At 44.5% G+C, this 20,178-nt stretch overlaps 3 protein-coding genes and 1 long non-coding RNA gene across 6 annotated transcripts in view; 1 reads left to right on the top strand and 3 right to left on the bottom strand.

Annotated features, from left to right (window-relative positions):
• LOC136432071 (probable voltage-dependent N-type calcium channel subunit alpha-1B) overlaps positions 1–1,760 on the bottom strand; it is a 44,046-nt gene extending 42,286 nt beyond the window's left edge. Inside the window, exon 1 of the mRNA XM_066423089.1 lies at positions 1,428–1,760. The gene's annotated coding sequence lies outside the window, so the exon portion shown is untranslated. The remainder of the gene's footprint in view (positions 1–1,427) is intronic.
• Positions 1,761–3,801: 2,041 nt separating this feature from the next.
• On the bottom strand, positions 3,802–6,493 carry LOC136434025 (uncharacterized). Of its 2 annotated transcripts, XR_010755693.1 has the most exons (3): positions 6,021–6,493; positions 5,464–5,712; positions 3,802–5,060 (listed from the first exon to the last, which is right to left on the bottom strand). It is a non-coding gene; the product is annotated as an uncharacterized lncRNA (long non-coding RNA). The 2 variants fall into 2 exon arrangements; XR_010755692.1 differs by lacking the exon at positions 6,021–6,493 and having other exon boundaries at positions 5,464–5,904.
• Positions 6,494–12,036: 5,543 nt separating this feature from the next.
• LOC136434022 (uncharacterized) lies at positions 12,037–16,201 on the top strand. 2 transcript variants are annotated; one of them, XM_066426673.1, is made up of 4 exons: positions 12,037–12,538; positions 13,463–14,309; positions 14,938–15,162; positions 15,615–16,201. In XM_066426673.1, exons 1-4 carry the CDS (start codon positions 12,393–12,395, stop codon positions 15,738–15,740), a joined length of 1,344 nt encoding a protein of 447 aa, XP_066282770.1. In that variant the 5' UTR covers positions 12,037–12,392; the 3' UTR covers positions 15,741–16,201. The 2 variants fall into 2 exon arrangements, with proteins under 2 accessions (XP_066282770.1, XP_066282771.1); XM_066426674.1 differs by having other exon boundaries at positions 12,438–12,538; positions 13,468–14,309.
• Positions 16,202–18,569: 2,368 nt separating this feature from the next.
• LOC136434024 (centriolar and ciliogenesis-associated protein HYLS1-like) lies at positions 18,570–20,178 on the bottom strand. Its single transcript, XM_066426675.1, has 2 exons — positions 19,800–20,178; positions 18,570–19,380 (listed from the first exon to the last, which is right to left on the bottom strand). The coding sequence occupies exons 1-2, from the start codon at positions 20,051–20,053 to the stop codon at positions 18,606–18,608; spliced, it is 1,029 nt and encodes a 342-aa protein (XP_066282772.1). The 5' UTR covers positions 20,054–20,178; the 3' UTR covers positions 18,570–18,605.

Below are 20,178 nucleotides of genomic sequence, written 5' to 3'. Positions count from 1 at the left end.
AAATTTACCTTTAATTTTTTTTTCCAATTCCATTTAAAGCAACAAAACAAACAGCATGCAAATCTGTTTACAGTTTCTAATTACAGAACAACTGAACTGACATTTCTAGTTAACACTGAAACAAACCAGCAAGACGGACACAGACAACAGTACAGCAAGAAGAAGAACTAACCAACCAGCCAGCCATGTGATGCTTCAACTAAACATGCAGCTGTTGAAATGACAAGCAAGGTTGAAGCACCCAGATGACAACTATCATGTTTAACATTGAAACGACGACAAATTCACAACACTATTTCAAACATCAAACATCAAACATAACAGACCCCCCTCACAGCTACAGGTGTAAAAACACGAACATCGAGAGTCCAACTACCTGTCAACAAAGGTGCGCCCCAGCGAGCAATGTCCGGTGACCGTCCCCAACAAAACAGTCACGGTAAAATGGCTGACAGGTATAACTACCCTGAGTCTATCTGAGTATGTCAGGTAAATTTGAACAAACACTGCTAACAAGGTCGTCCGTACTCTAGAAATAGCGGTCGTGTCCTGGGGGTAGTGTTTGAGATAATTGGCGCTATGTCACCTGGTCACAAAAGCTGTTCTACAACACAAGAAATGGGGCAACCACAAATTATACTGACTACATTACCCCCAGCACAGCAACAGCCTGCACACACACATGTACACACACCTGTCAATGGCACACCTGTCGCACACCTCAGCTCACCTGTTGCACTTCCCACAGGTGAGAAACTGAAGGCCGGGTTTCTTCCGTGCTTCTTGGAAAAACTGAGTTATTTTTCTTCCAGTGATGCAGATAATAGCGCTACAGAGTAGCCGTCTCGCCTGTTAGCGGCCACAAAACTGTCTAACCAGGAAGTGTAGCGTCAGGTTTCACCTCAGAAGAAAGGTACCAAGCCGTACATGTGTAACGTTACGTCCTGACCAGGGCAGGTCTGGCGGACTACTGTTTCACACACACAGTCTCTTACAGTCTTGTGGAAGCTTCTTATGTAGTGTCTTGTACGTGAGAGGGTCTCAACTTTACAGAAATTGGGTAATTTGCTGGTGACAGTCTTTGGAAACAAGTGGGTGTGGGGAGGGGGGCAGACTAACCCTACAGATCGTCTGAACGCTGTCACATTTTTGGACGAACTTCTTATATAATACGTGAAGACCTTTTGATATTCCAAACCATAAACACACACATGTACACGACAGCTACCGTTACAGATACAAAACACCAAACCTTACCTGGAGGAATCTGCAAGAGACCCGCTGAGTTAAGATCTTCACAAACTTCTCTGGAAGTTTCCGTGACTTGAGTCGCCGCCCCAACACACACCTCTCCAGACAACCTTGCCTGGAGTCGGCTAAAGACTCTGTACACCTACTTAACGTCAACAACTGTGTACCAAACGTACTCCTTAAGGTCTCCGCCTTCCTTCTGGCTACTCCTTGGGTAGATCTTGAGAAGGACAGGTGAAGAAACTGTGGCAGAAGTGGACAAGACGCAAGGAGCGGTCAGAAGCAGCGACTTGTCGTCACAACAGTGGTGAGGTGATGGATGACCAGCGGGAGGAACCAAGTACGCCGGAGGGAGGGGGGATCATTCCCTAGAGATTAATGGTCATTTGTGGTATTTTTACACACAAAAAGGTTATCAAGTATCTGTATCTCGTTTCCAGGCAACCTGTCAATGGCTCGTGCTTTTGTCCCAAATTGTCCTTTTGTGAGAACAATTACGGCGATAACAAAACTGAAGACACAAAAAAGGGGCGGACCAACACCGTATGACGTCACGAGGTGCTATCTAATTTACGCTAATGAAGTTTGACAATAAGGAAATTCGACTAATCTTTCCCGTATCTTCTTTTTCTGCCCACTTTCACTTTTTCCTATTGTCACAATTTGTAGTTCGATAACATTTCACGTATATTACGCTAACGTTACCCTGTAAACTTCAAACATTCATAGAGCGTCATTTTAGTTGCAGCAATACTCTCAAGTTTTAGTCAACTTCGCTTTTCCGTATTCTTTTACTAGTCAGTCCCCCCTTCTCGCCAGTTATAACGAAAACGGGACAAAATAGAAAGCCCGACAAAAACGCCTATTATAAGAAAAAGAAGTAGGGGTAGACCCAGGGTCACCTACTTAGACAATCTACGTAGTGACACAAACTTACAAGATACTAAGGAACTACGAAGGGCCATGGAGGACAAAGTGCTGTGGAGAGAGCTTTCAGGATTGGTTCGAGCGGGAGCTCGAACTAAGTAAGTAAGTAAGTATAAGAACAGTCTTGAAAAAAACCCAGCCAGAACCGAACCTCTGCTTGGAGAGTAAATAACCGGCTTTGTCTAGCTTTGCGTACACCAAGCACGAAATCGTCACGTTTTCACGATTTAGTATACTTACAAAGATGGTGGTAGGCTAACTGATTTCCACTATACTTTTTCTTATCAACAAGGGACCATGAGCACTCTTTTCTGGTAAACCAAATAAATAAGTGAAGCGGGTGTGAAAATGTCTGAAAATGGGTACTTCGCCGTGACGTCACAGGGCGGACGTGCGCACCGACCTGTCACATACCGTTTGTGGCGGGAAAACGTAAACAGACGACGGGAACCTTATAGCTGACGTAAATCAACCGACACGACAACTAAACAGACTGAAGTGAACAACCAGTGTTGTATAAATCGGTACGCCATGGTTCGGATAGTTGTCATAATGTACTTCGATGTAAAACGAGTTGGATTAAAGTGCGACGGGTTCTATGCTCCTTTGTCCATTGCGGCCCTACGGGTTCAACTAAACCACAAACGGTAAATACCAGGCTAGGCGATGCCTTTCTCCCTGAAACGATAGCACCCCCATGAAACTCCTTATGGGCCGTACCCGGTCTTATGGGCCGTACCCGGTAAAATTATGGGCCGTACCCGGTCTTATGGGCCGTACCCGGTAAAATTATGGGCCGTACCCGGACTTATGGGCCGTACCCTGTACCTATGGGCCGTACCCAATGGCCGACATCGCCCGGCCATAGGGCGTAGTGGCGTGAAAGTCGCGTCTAGATACCCTGTACCGCAACGATACACAATCACACATAGCCTATGCTCTGGCAAACATTCCTGGCCACCTCTCTGCCGAGTGGCGTTGTACAAATCGCCCCCAATTTCGAGAACACTCACGCAAGCTGTGGCGAGATGCCGGCTGCAGTGCTTGCCTGGGGTCGAGAAACCCGGAAGTGATGCTGTTCTTTGGCGGGAAATTTCATTTTTACCCGCGTTCAGTCCAGCCGGCAGGTGCAACGGAAGGTTGGTGAAATGTATAGTGAATTTAGACTATCATTCCGTGAAATATACGATTTGGTAACGCACAATGGAATCACCTGTTTCAAGAATTCTAGCCAATGTCGAAACAACAGGAATCAGATGGATTACAATAGAGATATAATCTCTGTCCACAGGGTTCTTTGAATATATTATCATATAGGGTGGGAGGGCACTCTGAAACTAGATCTGAGTGTAGTGGACCGAACCTCATCTACTTTCATATACTTGTTTCATTGTATCATTCAATATTGAAAAAGTGCATTGCATGCGCATTGTTACATCCCTGTGTACCGCAATTTTATGACTCTATTTCTCTTAAATCAGTGATTGATAGCTTGGGTACCAGCGTCATAGATAACTCTGGGAGGATTTGCAATATGAGTGAATAACAGGTGTCAGACTGAGTGAAATTTTGTTCCAAATTTACAGTTACTAATTTTAAGAAGTTGACAGTAAAAGTACATAGTTACATGTCAATGTGTTTTATTCAGATTTTTAAGTTGTTTGTTGATACTTTTTTCTTTTGAGCCCTTCACACTGTCACATATTTTGTATACATAAACAAACTATGTGTGCATACTAAAATAACAGATATCTCACTTCTCCCCTTTTAGAATCAAACATCGTCTTGTGTGACATCTGTGGGGAAAATATACCTGCTTCCCACTACAGAAGACACAACCTCAGACACAGAGCAACGTTTACTTGTGAGAAATGCTCTACATCCTTTCATGACAAGTTCGCACTAAAAAAACATGTAGACATTCAGCACAATAATAAAGTACTAGTCTGCAAGGAGTGTGGCAAGAGTTTTAAGTCATACTCTGGTTTCAGGCAACACTGTTTCATACATGAGTCCAAAGAGCACACCTGCACAACCTGCAAACTGACATTTGCAAACAAAGTAAAGTTGTACCACCATCGCCGGAAGGCCCACGCCCCACAGAAGACATGCGACACTTGTGGAAAAGTCTTTGCGAAGATGTGCCATCTCAAGGACCACCTGAAGACCCATCAGCAGGCCAAGGATCACAAGTGCACGGTATGCACTGCTTCTTTCAAACAGAAACAAAGTTTGAAAAGACACTTGAGCACACATGAAGACCCCAAGACCTGTAACATGTGCAGTAAAAGCTACCAGGGAGCGAGGCAGCTCATGCGCCACATGGCAACAGTGCACAAAAATTCTGCTGATTGATCATACAAAGTCATACGTTACATGCAGCCCCTAATTATGTTCCATATCTTTAATCATTAACCATGTAAATCCTGTAAGATCTGAACAATATGCAATTACTTTTTCAAACTAGTACTCAAATCAATGAATGATTTTGACAATGCGACAATCATTCCACTTTGAAATAAGATAATGTTTGGCAAAATGGAGAAAAAAATTACATTGAAATTTTGAATACAGCAGTGAAGTTTACTTATAGAAGACCAATTCGCTCATGAGGCAGGATCTTTGAAAGATCTGTTCTATGGTACTGCCTTACACCAGTCTGCCCCTTCAAAGGAGCACCAAGTTTAGTAGAAAAAGTCTTCGTTGGTTTCTTGCGGTGTGCCCTTGATGTCAGATCAAAGGATCATGGTTTTTTGCCTTCACAAGAGCCAGCCTAGTTGGTGGTTCCCACTGTTAAGCGTAGTCTGTTTCTGTAAAGATGACATCTGTACTTTGACAGGGGTAGACAGGCTTGCTACTTGTCGTTGGGGAATCCACGGGCCCTGAAATAAAAAAAAATTAAATTACTGTTACTACGGTACTTAATGTGTTATAATTAAGCATAAGGTTTACAGATATAGAGTAATAAACTGTAACTTTATTGGCAAATAGTGTGTCATGGATCAATGTCCCTTTGAAATTCAAGTTGTTATTGATTTCTGCTTGCCTACTGAATGAATGACTCTCTTGTAGATTAGAAATTATCACAATCTACATGTACAAGAACAAAAATGGACATGAAGTAAACTACCACATGAGCACACATGAAGACTCCAAGACCTTATAAGATCTGTGATTGTAGTCATACAATAATGCTGCTATCAAATTCTGCCAGCTGAACACTATACTTTCAAATTTCTGTATGAATATTGCATTGGTTATGTGAGAAGGATTTTAATGACTTACTCCAAATAGGTTTACCCAGGTTTGTTTGTGAGTCACCTGTACCCATAAGTACTGAAATCTTTTTTTGCCAACTAAGAGTTCCTTGTTCAACGGGGGCTGGTTGTCTGAGTGACCAACTTGGCCAGGGATGATAAGGGAGCCAGACAATGTACCACTTTCCTTTCGGGAAAGGGGATGGCAGCATATGTCCTTTTGTCCTTCTTTCCAAGATGGACCTTGATAGGCTTTTTCTTGTCATTGTGCAATACTCTGGAATGAAGATTGAATAAGACAGTCAAAGATGTTAGAGAGTATTAAACTAGAAACAGTTCATCTTCACCTAGAGTTTTAGCAATATGCTGTTGTTGTTGTCTCTATTACACCACTGTCTCGTCGGTATATGGTCACTTGTGCAGTGCAGCATGCTCGGGCTCCCTGTCATGCTACACCGCCCTCCCCCTTCCACGCTTAACAAACAAGAACAAAATCTTACGTTACAGTGACTCTCTGTTGGAGGAGTGACCTAATAGGGCGGTAATAAAAGTTATATACCATGGATGAAATTGTTAAATGCGTACCGATAGCAAGGAGCTCGAGAGTTTTGTCCGGATCCACATTTGTTCGCGACGCCTCCCACACAACCCAGCTGATGATGATGATCGATGCGAAGCTCACTTCCGGGTTTCTCGACCCCACGCGAGCACTGCAGCCGGCATCTCGCCACAGCTTGCGTGAGTGTTCTCGAAATTGGGGGCGATTTGTACAACGCCACTCGGCAGAGAGGTGGCCAGGAATGTTTGCCAGAGCATAGGCTATGTGTGATTGTGTATCGTTGCGGTACAGGGTATCTAGACGCGACTTTCACGCCACTACGCCCTGTGGCCGGGCGATGTCGGCCATTGGGTACGGCCCATAGGTACAGGGTACGGCCCATAAGTCCGGGTACGGCCCATAATTTTACCGGGTACGGCCCATAAGACCGGGTACGGCCCATAATTTTACCGGGTACGGCCCATAAGACCGGGTACGGCCCATAAGGAGTTTCATGGGGGTGGATAGAGGAAAACTCAAGCCAAAGCCGGACAGACTGCACAGAATGCCTCCAAAACACGTGCAAAGCAAGCGTGACTACCATACATCTGCTTAGACATTAACGTTATAACGTTTTACCTGACGACTTGTGTCAGTCTTTTGCCCTCCATAACTCGTCCACTGGCCAAATCCTCTGGCAAAACAGAAGGAGGCCCAAAATCGACCTTGACCTTCGTCTTCCCAATACCCGCCCTCATGATGCCATCACAATCCACCCATAGCTTCGTAAGTTATGCTGGCCAAAATGTGCGGAAACACAGACAGACAGGCAGACAGACAGACAGACAGACAGACGCACCAAAATAATACCTCCCGTGAATTTTGTTCATAAGGGAGATATTTGTCCTATCTGGCTTATTTGCTTATTGAGTTCGCCTAAAGCACGGCCAGTTTGTCAGATAAAATAATGTGTTAGCAACAAAGTCTATCTCGCATGGCTCGTTGAATCAATTAATCGTTAAAACGTCTAACGCGCACAAACCACCTGTACAGACAGTATAATATAACTTCTACACTCTATTGCACACTGTTGGAGGTCAATGACCTCTGCTTCCACACGGCCAGAACGAAAAGTAAAGAATCGTTTGACTCGAGCGATTCCGTTTAACACCCGAGGAAATGACTGTCACGGGAAATGTCATTGACATCGAAGTAAACGACCTGAACGTGACAAACTCTGTTGATACTTCAGTCTCTAGCAACTAACTTTGGGGCCGAGTAAATAGAACAAATCGGACAAAATATGGTAAATGATTTCCCAGTTAACCAGCAAAGTGGGGTAGCGTTAAATTTCTACATTTTTCAGCTACTTAATCAAAAGGAGCCTGAAGACTAAAGCCCCTACTAGGCTCACTGGACCCGCGGTACGTGGGCGACCTCGCTGCGATCCGGCGCCATTATTTGACAGCGCGCTCAAAACTAATCTTCTTACGCTTTGTGCGTTTCGTTGTCTTTTTAGTCATACTTGTAAGTTTTGCATGATATTCCCATTATAGATATAGAGTCAACGGTATCACAAATCCAGTTTAGGACGCAGCGACGACGCCAACGTGCCGGGGGCTGTAAGAACGTTAACGTACTGGCAGGACGGATTTCCTGTGAACTACCACAAAGACCACAACCCATGCGTGGGTTCAATCTTTAAAACAGCAAACATTCTTCTTTTTATAGCGCGCTCTGACAGTAATGTTACGCTTAAAGGTCCGGAAGATTTAACGAAATGTTTGACTGCCATGACGTAAAGACAGTACAAATATAGCCCCGGCGCTACGGCACGTTTAACTTACGCACACTTAGCTAGGGCAGTCCTCTTAGGTGTGCTCTATTGGCAGCTACATTCAAGCGAAGTCGGGCGTGCTGCGGAACCTTTGTCGCTATAAAAACACAAGTTTGGGCGGCACGATCAGGCGTCTGCTAGCTGTCGTTCCACAGGTATCCGCTAGGAGTCACTTTTTTCACTCCGCTGATTCAATCTATTTATTTAAACAGAGTACATCTCAGATCTTGTCCTGTTCTTCTTCTTTCTTTTTAAGGCTACCAACTTCAACTTGCTGAAGATTCTGATTCCTGAAGAGACTATAGCTAATCTCCAAGCAGATGTTGGGATGGAAGATCATATTACGTCTTCTGACCGGTCCAGGTCTCTGACACACAAACCTTCAAGAATAAGTTACAATCTTTCTTGTCGACATCTGCTTGGAGATTATGAAGAGAACCTATAAACTAGAGGGGCAACATTTGCGAGCAAATGCAGAATGTTTACCTTCACATGGTCTATCTTTACGTTTCTACCAGGAAGGATAAAGTGTTTTATTTAGTTGATGCGTTGGCACAGGTCTATGACACAGGATAAGTCAAGAAAAGGGGAATGAATTCTGATAATTTTTGACCTGTAAGTGACCTTAATGAAGACCAACGAAATGGATGCATAATTTGTACAATCAATAAGGAAGATTTATATTTCAATTGTGCTAAATGATATGAATAGCATACGTATGACAAAGGTAACAAGGCTCAAGAGCAACATTTATTGATATGAATGATGCAAAATATGACAATTTGAATTTGTAATACATTGGTGACAAATGACAGAATATCTACTAGTATGCTAGTGACACATGTAACGTTAAGATAAAGGTGATTATTATCAAACACTATTTGCATAATTAATGAGGCATTTTTGAAACAACTTTGATATTTGCAACATATGTAATCTAAAAATAGGAGATAATGAATTCATATGGATCATTCCAATTTTCAGAGACTTCTTTGCATATCTACTTAGCAAAGTCTGCACTCGTATCTGTAATTCGGCTACATGAAATCGTCGGTGGTTTCAGTGCTTTGTTTGCATTCATCTCGCAAGCGCATGTTGAAATCCAAGTAAATCAATTCACGGAGATGAGAGATTTATTCAATAGCACGACGCACACGCCTTCCAATGTAAAGTTGTTATCGAAAGTTTCACCGACAACACAAGTGTCCATTGAATTGTATACATAAGCATATCCTCTCCTTTGCTCTCTTTCAACACAGCTCGAATACCATGTTTTCTTCTCCTGTGCCCTTTCCAAAGAATGGCATATAGTCGCACAAACAGGTGAACTTCGGTAATTTTCGTCGAAGAGACGGAAGCGTAGCGTCAAATTGCGAGTTAACACTGTGCTCGCCGATAAACGAGTGCGTACATTGTCATTTCCCATGTGAAGACCGAGAGTAGGAAAAACTATGTAACGTTACATTTCCTATTTTGTGACATCTGCAATTTATGTAAAAGTAAAGGATTTTAAGTCATATATATTGCAATCTTGAGAAGATTTTAAGTAAAGACAAGGATGACTCGTGAAAATAACTTCAATTCCACTCTGCTGGTGACATTTTAAAGGTGCCGCTCGCCTACATCGGTAAAAACTTACGCACGGCACCTTAGCGACCGTTTTAATACGCCGTGTTGCTTTTCAATCCAGTGCATGTTGACATTGATTGACGATTGATTGGTATACCAAAGACTTTGTTTTACAGAAATCGCTGGTTATCATGATCGCAAAAATTGACAAATCTATATCAAAAACGTCCTGCAGTTGCCGATCATACTGACCTCTGCAGTCTGCAAAATACCGCATGTACATGTACTCCTAAAAGTACGCAGACAATCCATATTTCCTGTTATTCAAGTCAATCCAGGGCAAAGACAGGTCCAGACATGTTCTGAACCGCACGATCATTTTTCTTAGCCCTGTATTGTGTTCTTTTTAATTTTTATTTTGTCAACGATTTAAACAGAAAAAAAAACAAGATCTACATTTACGTTGCTTTGCGATGATTCCCACCCCACGCAGATCACAAGCGGGCCGCCTGTCAATCATAATCAACATGCAAACTTCACAGGATTACTTTGCAACATTTACGACGCGCCGACTTTACATAATAAAATGTGCAAGTCGACCACGAACCTTATCAAACACTTATCCGACCTGTATAAAGGAGGTTATACGGAGAACCTCCTTGCGTGTACATTTACCCTGATGGCGTTGTCTGACCTCCACCTGTGTTGCACGACTGACGTTGCCCACCGCTGTACATGTATCACATGAACGGAATGACCATGACACAAGGTAACGTTACAAGGGGGAGGGCATTCTACGCTGCGTCATATCTTGTTTGTTCAGTCAGTTTAATCGCGAAATAAAGTTCTCAAGTCCCACGTTTTGTGTGTGTGTGTGTGTGTGTGTGTGTGTGTGTGTGTGTGTGTGTGTGTGTATTTTGCATTTCACCTTTTTGTCTCAGGGTAAGAAAAAAATCGATTTTGCATGACGAGTGTTGTATGTGTTTTTATACAGTAACCACCACTAATCGGTGACCATGCATCGAACGTAGCCGTTGCTTATGCTCAAATTTTCTTGGTAATGCAAAAATCGGTTAACTATACACCAATCCGTGTTTCACACAGACGACAGCTAGCGCTCTGTGCATAAACTTCTTATTCAGCACGCTGGACGAAAACAAGGAGGTTTAATTAAATATAGTCAGGGGACAACCAAAGTGCAACTTATGTCACCCGAAGACGATACCATATCGATGGCGAGTCATTTTAAGTTGACTCGTTGTCAAGCTGATCAAGTCGAGCTTCGGAAGACTGCTAGTGGTTGAAGCTGCAAAAATGTTAACATTTTGGCGTCTGTCAACATTCAAGATCGCCAGCAATGACGCCGGTAGCTAGATTTGCTACATATTCACCCGTCCACAGTAAAATGTCAGCATAGATTTATTGTGTAGAAAAATGGTTTGTATTTGTGAAGAAGTAGTTTTTTTTATATAAGTTACATGGCATTCAGAGAAAAAATATGACGGCGCTGGTTATGACCGCGGATGACCCCAAATCGGTGTTCCACTCCTGGGTAGCGTGTCAAAATGACACCCGGTTTGGTTCTCATACCGATGATGGGGAAACTTAAGAATGTTTTTACTTCTTTGAAGGTAAACATAAGAATCAACAAAACATCCAAGTAGCAACGTCGTAATGTAATGTCCTTGGTTATCCAAGGTATTTAGCCTCCTTGGTATATCCGAGCGCCGTGAAACCAACCTAAACACATGTTTCATTCTGCCCGGTCGCGTGTTCCAAAGCTGAGGTCGTTGACGCCATTTCGAACACAGTGTTCGGTGTCCACTGGACGGGCCGTTCGCTACGGTCGTTGACCTGCGGCAGTGGAATGTGTGATTCTAAAGTTCTGAGCGGGTTCTAAAGGGATTCTGAAGTTCCAAACGGGTTCTAAAGGGATTCTAAAGTTCGATTTTGTGCTTAAAATGCAAGTTTTTTCACCAGTTTTTGCCGCATAAAACCATTTTTTTGCATCTATATGGGACAAAAAGACCAAGGTACAGTGTCTTCTGTACAGGCCTACCTGCTTGCTGGATTTCAAGTTATTCCAAGCTCTAGTTTTGGAGATATTCATGTTTTTTATTTGTGCGGAGAAGAGGAAGAAGAGGAAGAGGAAACGTAGCAAAAACAATATGTTTACTTCTGTGAAGGTAAACATAAAAACAATTTCTATGATGTGTCATTTTGGCTTCCTAACTGTAGTACATATACAGATTACAGACCGTGCAATCCATGTTACCTTATGACCCGTTCACACTATATTCAAGTGCGCCGATGAGTTTCATTTCTTTTGCGGGGAAGAAGTTGTTATCTACTTTAACCCACCGCTGTGCAGCCTAGCTATCGAACCAAAGAAATGACTTCTTTGGCTGCAAACTTGACCTAAACCAAAAACATGTTAATACGCAACTCATACGCATAAGTGTGAACGGGGCTTTAGTTTTGGCGTGTTGCATGATACGCACCAGCACTTCAGGCAAAACTCGCAAGGAGCGTGACTGCAAAGCGGTGCTTGTTCTTCAACTTTGTAATACATGTACTGTACAATCGAAGTGGGTCAAAGGTGGAGTATTGAATGCAGGAGAAGGTATCGGGCCTGTCCCCAAACGCCCTCTCGGCATCTGAGATAAGGACCTTGTCCTGTCATAGCTTTAACGAACGTGATTGTTCCAGAGGATATCAGCATGCCGGACCGGGTTTATAGTAAACAATGCCTCTCGTCAGACTCCTGGCCCTGACGAAACAGACAACAACAGCCGGCACAAATTGTACCAAAAAAAAGGCTGGAAATTTTCCAGCAAAAACAAAATGCATCTCAGCTCTGATGGTGTGTGCCAAAGTGGGGAAAAAGAGACAAGCAAAGTGTGAGGTCTTGCATCGGAGCCTGCATTAGTCGCACCCAATGTGTCTGTACAGGCGATGGTTCCTGGCTCTCATGTCAGTACTTTAGAGTCAGGTCACGCCAAACTGGTGAATAATGCCGTCACGCCAACAATTACCGCTGCCTGAGCCGTCCTGTGCGCTCGGAGTTCGGGCGTGTGGAGACCAAGGCTGTCGGCGACATGTCAGACCCGTGTTTGATCGCCCACCGGAGAGCACACCGCGGACTGTGACGGCAAACAGGTGAGACTAAATGAGAGTTCTTTGCACTTTCCTCAAACAATACCTGCCGTACATTCGTGTTCAGACTTCACTTGTAACACTACATAACATCCCGTCTGCTGCAATGAGTCGAGAAATGTTCCGGCCGACTTGGCCCGAAGTGCCCGGGTCACTACTGCATCTGTATGTATACTGGCATGAATGGACTGACTTAGACAGTTATAAACGTTAGCGTAACAGGGTTGTAGATATTTTCGTCAAATGTGTGTGTTTGACAGCAAGTTTAGTTCAGTCTACTTCCAAGGAATCCATGTGCGACTTAATCATTACAATTACTTTTTTTTTTTAATATTGCGTGTTAGTTCATAGGCATGATTCACACCCCTTCAACCTACCTGTTTTCCCAATGTGCTGCGGTAAGAGACAGAAAAGGGAAACGTTTCCGGTCTCTTATGTATTAGGTAGAACAGAAAGTCCATTCTTTGTATAATTCTGACTGCATCATCACAGACCAGACCGCAGCTAGCTGTACAGTGCGCACATACGTGTTTTTAACAGTTGTTCATGCGAGACTGATTCTGTAGACCTAACGTATGTATTCTGTACCAATGGCTGGACTCTAAAAGTTTCTCATTTCTCAGGTGTTTAAGCTGTCTATCTATCAATAACATTGCGAAAGTCTAGTGATCTGACAATGTCCGATTAGTTGGAAGACTAGGAGTTGTTAGATTATCATATATAGATCATAAAGTCATGCATCTGTGTTGGGATGTCACTAGTATGTGCAGGTGTGCGTGTGCCAGTCGTTGGTGTCATGGCGGTCACGATAGAACGTAACTATAGCCGCGAGGGAGCAGGTAACACCCATTGTTCAGTGACATCTGATGTGTATATAGATATGTGTTTATCTGTATCTGTACTGTAACTTTTCCTGTTAATGTTCAGCACAGGATCTTCCGCCACCGTAAACCAAAACACCGGCAAAGAAGAAGCCCGGCTGAAGATGTCGTCGCCGAAAGTCACATTCCTTCACACCGTCAACAACTTCGCGGTGGTGGGTCTGCTGATCACCCCCATGGTGGTGAGCTACTGGCGCGGCACGTGGGGGCTCATGGACCGGTACCTCCTGCCGCAGGAGCTCGTCTACAGCCCCTGGGTGTCCGTGGGGATCGGCGTGCCCCTCCTCCTGATGCTCAACCTGCTGCAGTCCCCGCTCCGCCGCCTGGCCGGCAGGACCGACTCCTGCGTGGTCCAGCACGTCTGCCACGTCCTCTACGTCTACGTGCACGGCTTCGCCAACGTCAACCACTGGCGCGGCGTCTGGAAGCTGCTGGACGTCTACACGGGCATCAACGTCACCAGCGTCGTCGTCTGCGCCGTCCTCGCCGTCGTGCTGAAGGCCGTGATGCGAACTCTGTACAACACTCTGGCTCCGCCCATCCTGGTGGCCACGGACTTCAGCAGCGACCCGTTCACCATCACGACCCGGTTCAGGACCGACTCCAGCAGCTGCTCGCTGAGGTTCGCTCTGGACGCGCTCTTCACCGTGGGGTTCATAGGCTCCGCGGTGGTGCTCTTCTGGCGCGGGACGTGGGAGATGTTCGACTTGTTCCTGTTTCCCGGGAACGCGCAGCTGACGGCGCTGTCCTGCCTCGCCATCGGGTTCGGCCTGTACCTGGTGCAGACCGTTCTCCAGTTCCCGGTGATGAGCCTGAGCAGGAGGCTGGAGAGGTACCTCCTCCTGCAGGTGGTCCTGGAAGACATCTTTAACCTAGTGTCCGCAGTGTGTGCGGTGAGTCGCCCACGTTTTCAACATTCTCATGTTCAAATTGCAAATGTATTTCAGTAAAAGATACTAATAAAGTTCTATCTAGACTTTAGATATAACGCACTGTGGATATAACGTTATTAGTATATTTTGCTAAAGTACATCTAAACGATGCGAGGACTGAGCAGAGATGTTGCTCTCCAAGTAGAGGTTCGACTCCGGCTTGTTTTTGACGTCTTTTTAGGCGTTTTTATTGGGCTTTCTAATTTGTCGTTTTGTCATCCAGCCAATCTTTGCTTGGAGAGTACAGAAATATCAGTCCATGATGTTTCATGTCCTCTTTGTAAAATCTCTCTCTCTCTCTCTCTCTCTCTCTCTCTCTCTCAACAGTTCTTACGGAGTCTGTTGTAGCCGTGTATTAGTGTATAACTACAGCATAGTTCAAGACAAAGCTAAATGAAGCAAAGTTGCAGCATGCTACACATAGTTTCAGATGCACTCTGGTTCTGAGACCAACAAATCTAAAACACGGTGAAAAGAAGTCGAAAGTAATCCGAAGACGTAACGTTACATCTGCTTGAAGCTTAGCTGATGAGCCCGAGATGCCTTGTAGTCATCACTCCCATTCACACTCCGGGTCCCCTTCCCCCAGGTGAGCTACTGGCGCGGCGTGTGGCTCACATGTGACCTGCTGCTGCTACCTGACGCCCCGACGCTGAGTCTGCTGGTGTCGCACGCCGTGGGGACAGGTGTGCTGTACCTGGCGTGCGCCGGACGGAGCGTCATCGTCACCGGCTGCGTCATCGACGGGGAGGTGGGAGACGGGGCGGGCGTCCGGCTGGGACACTACCTGAAGATGGACGATCTCCTCTCGCAGGTATGATCTCCAAGCAGATGTAGGGACCCGGCTCATTCTGTGTTAAACGCCTGTTATAAAAAAACAGTTTGTACTATTTTCTAGTGAGTATAACACTTTTTAATGGTTTACCTCCTCCTATTCAAACCGTTCAAGGTGTAATACCAGAGGAGTACATGTTGAGGAAAAAACAATAAATGTTGCAAAAACACGGAGAATAAGCCAAATCCTTTCATATGCTTAGAGATTAGCAGGTCGAGAACGTTACGATCTTCCATTCCAACATCAGCTTGGAGATTGGAAACGGTACCATATTCAAGGTTGATAAATGAATAAACAGCTAACGTGACGTGCATTTGCGCTTCAGGTAACTTTAAAAAAAGCGTAATTTTGTAATGGGCCGGTTTACATCTAATTCCTGCTTTACAGACGTGAAGCATTTGTAGCTCAATTTTCCATCCCGTATTCTTCAGTACCAACCACAGAGCCCAGAAGACGGAGAAGGGCCTCAAGGAAACCAGGCACAGATGGACAAGGTGCCGGGGAAGACAGTCAACGCCGCAGTAGCGGACGACATGGTGCAACAGTCTAGGTTGTAGTCTTCACCGTACGTGAAGAAGATGATTTTTGTGAAGAATAGTAACAGGAAAACAGGGTATCTTAAAGTTGTAGTCAATGTGTAACTGTTCATATATGATCCTTCACGGACATCTTCAGGTGGTGGACTTTTAACATTTTGAAATGCTACTGATCATGAATAAATCGGAGGAAAACGTTTGACTGTATAGATCAGGTCATAGACCATGACATGTGACGCAGAATTCAGCGGTACAGGCATCCTCCTCGACGAGAGCCGCGATTAAACTTGTCTAAAGTCGGACTTTTGTGAAAAATGTTGCAGAGTTGAAATACTTCGAAGTCAGAGAGCTTTCCAGTCAATGTTGTGGCATGAGAAATTTTTTTTTTTCATTTTCTGGTGTATATATTTGGGCTAACACTTTAAGAAACTGTAGTGTTGAATGTATTTAGCTTTTTGGTTAACACTGATATCTATCTGCTATCATGTGTTGGACTTTCCACTCTTGAAATAGCCTGGAGCCAACAACTTCGCTGGCAAAGAGAAACAATGATACTATGTCGAAAATACTATTCTCCAAGCAGAGGTTTTGGTCGAGTAGGGTAGGAGTGTCCGGGATTTTTAACGAAGGGAGAGAGACGTGAAAATCCCGGACACTCCTAACCTTAGTACTCGGCCGAAACCTCTGCCTGGAGAATAGAAAATACTACCTCATTTTTGTTTAAGTCTGTAACGTTATACATGTACCAGTATGTTAACGTTAACGGTCTTACCGTCTTGTCAAAACGAATTGATGTTCATTCTACTAATGTATGAACGAAGATGATTGCGAATTCTTGAACTTGATTGAGTCCAGAATATAGTATGGATCCCCCTTATTTTTTCTGCTATTTATCATCTACCCAAAACTCGGACACTGTATATTACAGCGGTAAAGTAATAGCCATTGTTTCGGGACCCACTGAGCACAATAATAAAGGTGCATAGGCAGAGACCGATTCTAACTTGCAATTCAAATCTCTGTTGCTAGATGTCGCTGCTGCACATGCATCTCTGATAGTCCTTCTTTGTGATATGTATGTAATTTACAAGCAGAATTACCAGTGGCACTGACAGTATCGGATTATCCAAAGGGCAAAAGCAGTATCAAATTGGTCCCTCCTGGTGGCTGCTTTTGCCCTTTAGATACTAGAACCATCATTGCTATAGGTAAATCTGCATGGAGATTAAAATGTATCATAATATCTCAATTTCAACAACATACTCGTGTACAACTTACATCTTCAAGCCTTGTGGCAGTCTGAACAATAGACCATCCCTCTACAGCTTAGCCTGCCCCCAGTCACTGCTCACCATGCCTAGCCTGGCATCCAAACCTGTTATAGCTGCCCAGTCTCTTTCATCCTCTCTGCAAATTTGGTTTGGCTACCAAGCTAACCAATGCATGCCACAACCTTTAGGTTTCAACTTGTGGTTAGTAACTGTAGCCTGGGTGCCATCCTATTTCTACCGGGGCTCCTACACTCGCTTCCCTCAAAAAATATTTTTTGAGGGAAGCGAGTGTAGGAGCCCCGGTAGAAATAGGATGGCACCCAGGCTAAGTAACTGCCCTGTGGTGCCTTGTCTGCTTATAGCAGGGCATATTTCTGCAAGGTGGGGTTGCTATCCCTCTCCTTACCATCCTATGAACATATGAAAAATTTGCATGAAAGTTAATCAGAGTTGGTAAATTACTAACTACATGTATTTGCCAACTCAAGAAATTGAACTGACATTTTTGGCCCTCATCAGCTTTGCCAATGTCACACATGCCTAAAGTGATGTATCCAGAGCGATTGGGTCAAATAGCTGAACAGGGTTGAGCAATTCTGTCAACAATTCCAGTGAGTCGGCTGTAAGTTTAGATTCACCATAAAGGGATGAGAATGTCTTCATAAGTTACAGATGACTAGTCAAGAAAACTCACAAGTCTGGACATAGTAAAACTTTATTACACAATCAATTCATCAATGCCTGGACATTGTCACACTTTATTATACAATTCATTAATCATAATAATTTTTTCATAATACAAATGTAGCAACACCACTGTAGAAAGTTATTCAGACTGCTTACAAAAGTCAAGTGGTGACAGAAGTCTGAAAAATCATTTTCAAATTGAAATGAAAGACAGATTGCAATCTTCATAGTTCAACTTTCAATCGACGTACAAAAAATTCTAAAATGTCATATGAAAAAGCATAATGTATGTATTTAAGTCTTTCCAGATTCAAAATGACCATTGCTTAGTGCTTTCTCAAGTTCTGCATAGTACAGGTACAATCAAATGGAGTATCCTTTGGCCCTACATTACAACTACTTCCAAAGGTGACTCTTTCAAAATGTTCTTTCCGAAACTAAAATCTGTGAACCTTGCAGAGTAAAGGCAATGAGGTGAGCTGGAAGTCAAAGAACATCCACCCTTTTAGTTTTACGTTTTCGGTGTCCATAAATCTTTCCATCCTTGAATAGTCTCATTTAGGTTGGAATCACTGGATAACAAAGTTCTTTGTACACAACCAAGTGATTTATTGAAGACTGACATTTCAGTGACCTTCCTCTGGGCAATTCTGTCTAGTTCAGAACTGTTCTGTTACGCACTACAAATGTTGCTGATAACAGATGCAGTTCCAAATGTAAAGTATTTACAGATATACAGATAAGTAGTACCTGCAGTGTTTACAATGCAGTCTCAAATGTGAGGACCTACTTGGATTGTGCGACAGAACCAGTCTGGTTTGTTCTGAGAAAGGTGACAGATGGTTACTGAAACGCTGATTTCGAATAAAACACTTAGTACTGTACTAAGAACTCTGTTTTCCAACATTTCATCAGTTTTTGGCAGATTTCAGTACTGTGGCAGAACTCCCCTGGCGATGTCGTGCCTGACCTCCCACCGCAGCGCCTGTCGCTTCTTGTTGGTCGGCACGACGTAGCCGTTGGGCACGTAGACCCGCTGCGGCTTCTGCACCACCTCGTCCTTCTGCATCATGAGCTCGCGGACGTTCCAGCGCAGGTCCTTGTGCTTCTTCTCCCCCGGAGCCTTCTGTGCCCCCCACTGACGGTTGTAGAAGTGGAACCGGTTCACAGGGTCCGTCTTGATGCTCTTTCTGTTCTGCGGGAGACGGACTGTAGGACGGATGAAGGAGCGTGGAAGGTGCGGTGCGTACTCGCTTTCCTCGTCCCCCGCGGGCCTGTGGGGCCACAACCCCGCCGAATGCGGCCGTTGCCGCCTGTACTGCGAAACATCGTCCTCGGATAGGTACAAATCTTCCTCATTGATCGGGAGGCCGGCGAGGCGCTCCCCGAGTTCGCTCACGTCATCTACCTCGCTCTCCGTCGTGAGAGATTCGTCAAACACTCGAGATTCTCCGTTTATCTTCCTCAGGACCTTTCTCTTCGGTACCCTGAACCCGCTTTCGTTCCTGCTGTCGTTCGCCGAGTCGGCGTGCGTGTACCCGGCGGGTCTGGCCGGTGCAGTCGTCGGTCTGGTCTCCCTGTCGTAGTAAGATTTTGGTCTTGTCTGCTCTCTAGAGAAGCCGGCGTCCCTGTCATGTCCGATGGGAAAGTTCCTGGTAGCCTGGTTTTCTTTACCGTAACCTGGCTGTTCTACTGGGTCATGTCTGCAGAGGGCGGTACAGAGAAGACAGGAAAGCTGTTAGCGTTACTCCTATATCAAGCTGTAAATTTCTTGAGTTCAAAGGTGGTTATAAAGGCTTTTACAGTATCATTTTGGGTCTTATTTTGCAGGTATAATCTTTACCAAATTGCTGGAAAAACTCATACTTCTGGAAAAGGCCTGAAATAATGGGCTGATCCCAAAAATTGATGTGGAGGGGGGATCTGAAATAGTGTAATAATTCACTGTCCCAAACACACTTTCATAATTTTTCATAATTTTCTTCGGAACAGAATATTATTTGCAGATTTGCATGTAACGTTACATGTAGCATGAACCACGGGCCGGGCGTGTGCGTATATCCGTTGTTGTTTAGCATTTAACTGTGTGAATCCTACATATCCTGACCTGTCTGGCCCATACCTGTGTGAAGTGTCGGTCCGTGTTGGCTGCCGCAGTAGGAAGGCGGGCTGGGCGGCGGCAGAGGCGTCCGCACGGGAAGCTGCCGACGCGAAGCTCTGGTCCTCCGAGCTGGCCTTGGACCGGTCGTGCTGCACCAGGTCCTGCAGGTCCCTTGCGAACTGTTTCAGACGAGATTCCGGCACGTCGTGGTAACCGAGGGCGGCCAGCTGACGGCGGATGTCGTCCTCGGTGAATTCCGAAGACTCGTCTGACATTTTGGGGCGAGAAAATGCCTGAGTTCTGAGGAAAAATCACCCAGTACGGTCAACAAAATTCTGCCGACAAAGTATCCAACGGTTTAAATATGGCGGCGTTGTTTTCAAAGTCAGAAGACCCCAAA

This window comes from Branchiostoma lanceolatum, chromosome 4 (genome assembly GCF_035083965.1).
Source record: "Branchiostoma lanceolatum isolate klBraLanc5 chromosome 4, klBraLanc5.hap2, whole genome shotgun sequence".
Classification (NCBI taxonomy): Eukaryota; Metazoa; Chordata; class Leptocardii; order Amphioxiformes; family Branchiostomatidae; genus Branchiostoma; species Branchiostoma lanceolatum.
The sequence above is the reverse complement of the archived record's forward strand: the minus strand, read 5'-3'. Positions and strand labels throughout refer to the sequence as shown.

What these genes read in the sequence shown, in the direction of transcription:
- LOC136434022 (XM_066426673.1), top strand. Translation starts at nt 12,393, where the DNA reads ATGCCGTCACGCCAACAATTACCGCTGCCTGAGCCGTCCTGTGCGCTC. An exon ending in CGGACTGTGACGGCAAACAG is followed by an intron (nt 12,539 to 13,462) that starts GTGAGACTAAAT and finishes GTTAATGTTCAG; the next exon opens with CACAGGATCTTCCGCCACCG. An exon ending in TAGTGTCCGCAGTGTGTGCG is followed by an intron (nt 14,310 to 14,937) that starts GTGAGTCGCCCA and finishes CCCTTCCCCCAG; the next exon opens with GTGAGCTACTGGCGCGGCGT.
- LOC136434024 (XM_066426675.1), bottom strand. Translation starts at nt 20,053, where the DNA reads ATGTCAGACGAGTCTTCGGAATTCACCGAGGACGACATCCGCCGTCAG. An exon ending in CGGACCGACACTTCACACAG is followed by an intron (nt 19,381 to 19,799) that starts GTATGGGCCAGA and finishes CGCCCTCTGCAG; the next exon opens with ACATGACCCAGTAGAACAGC.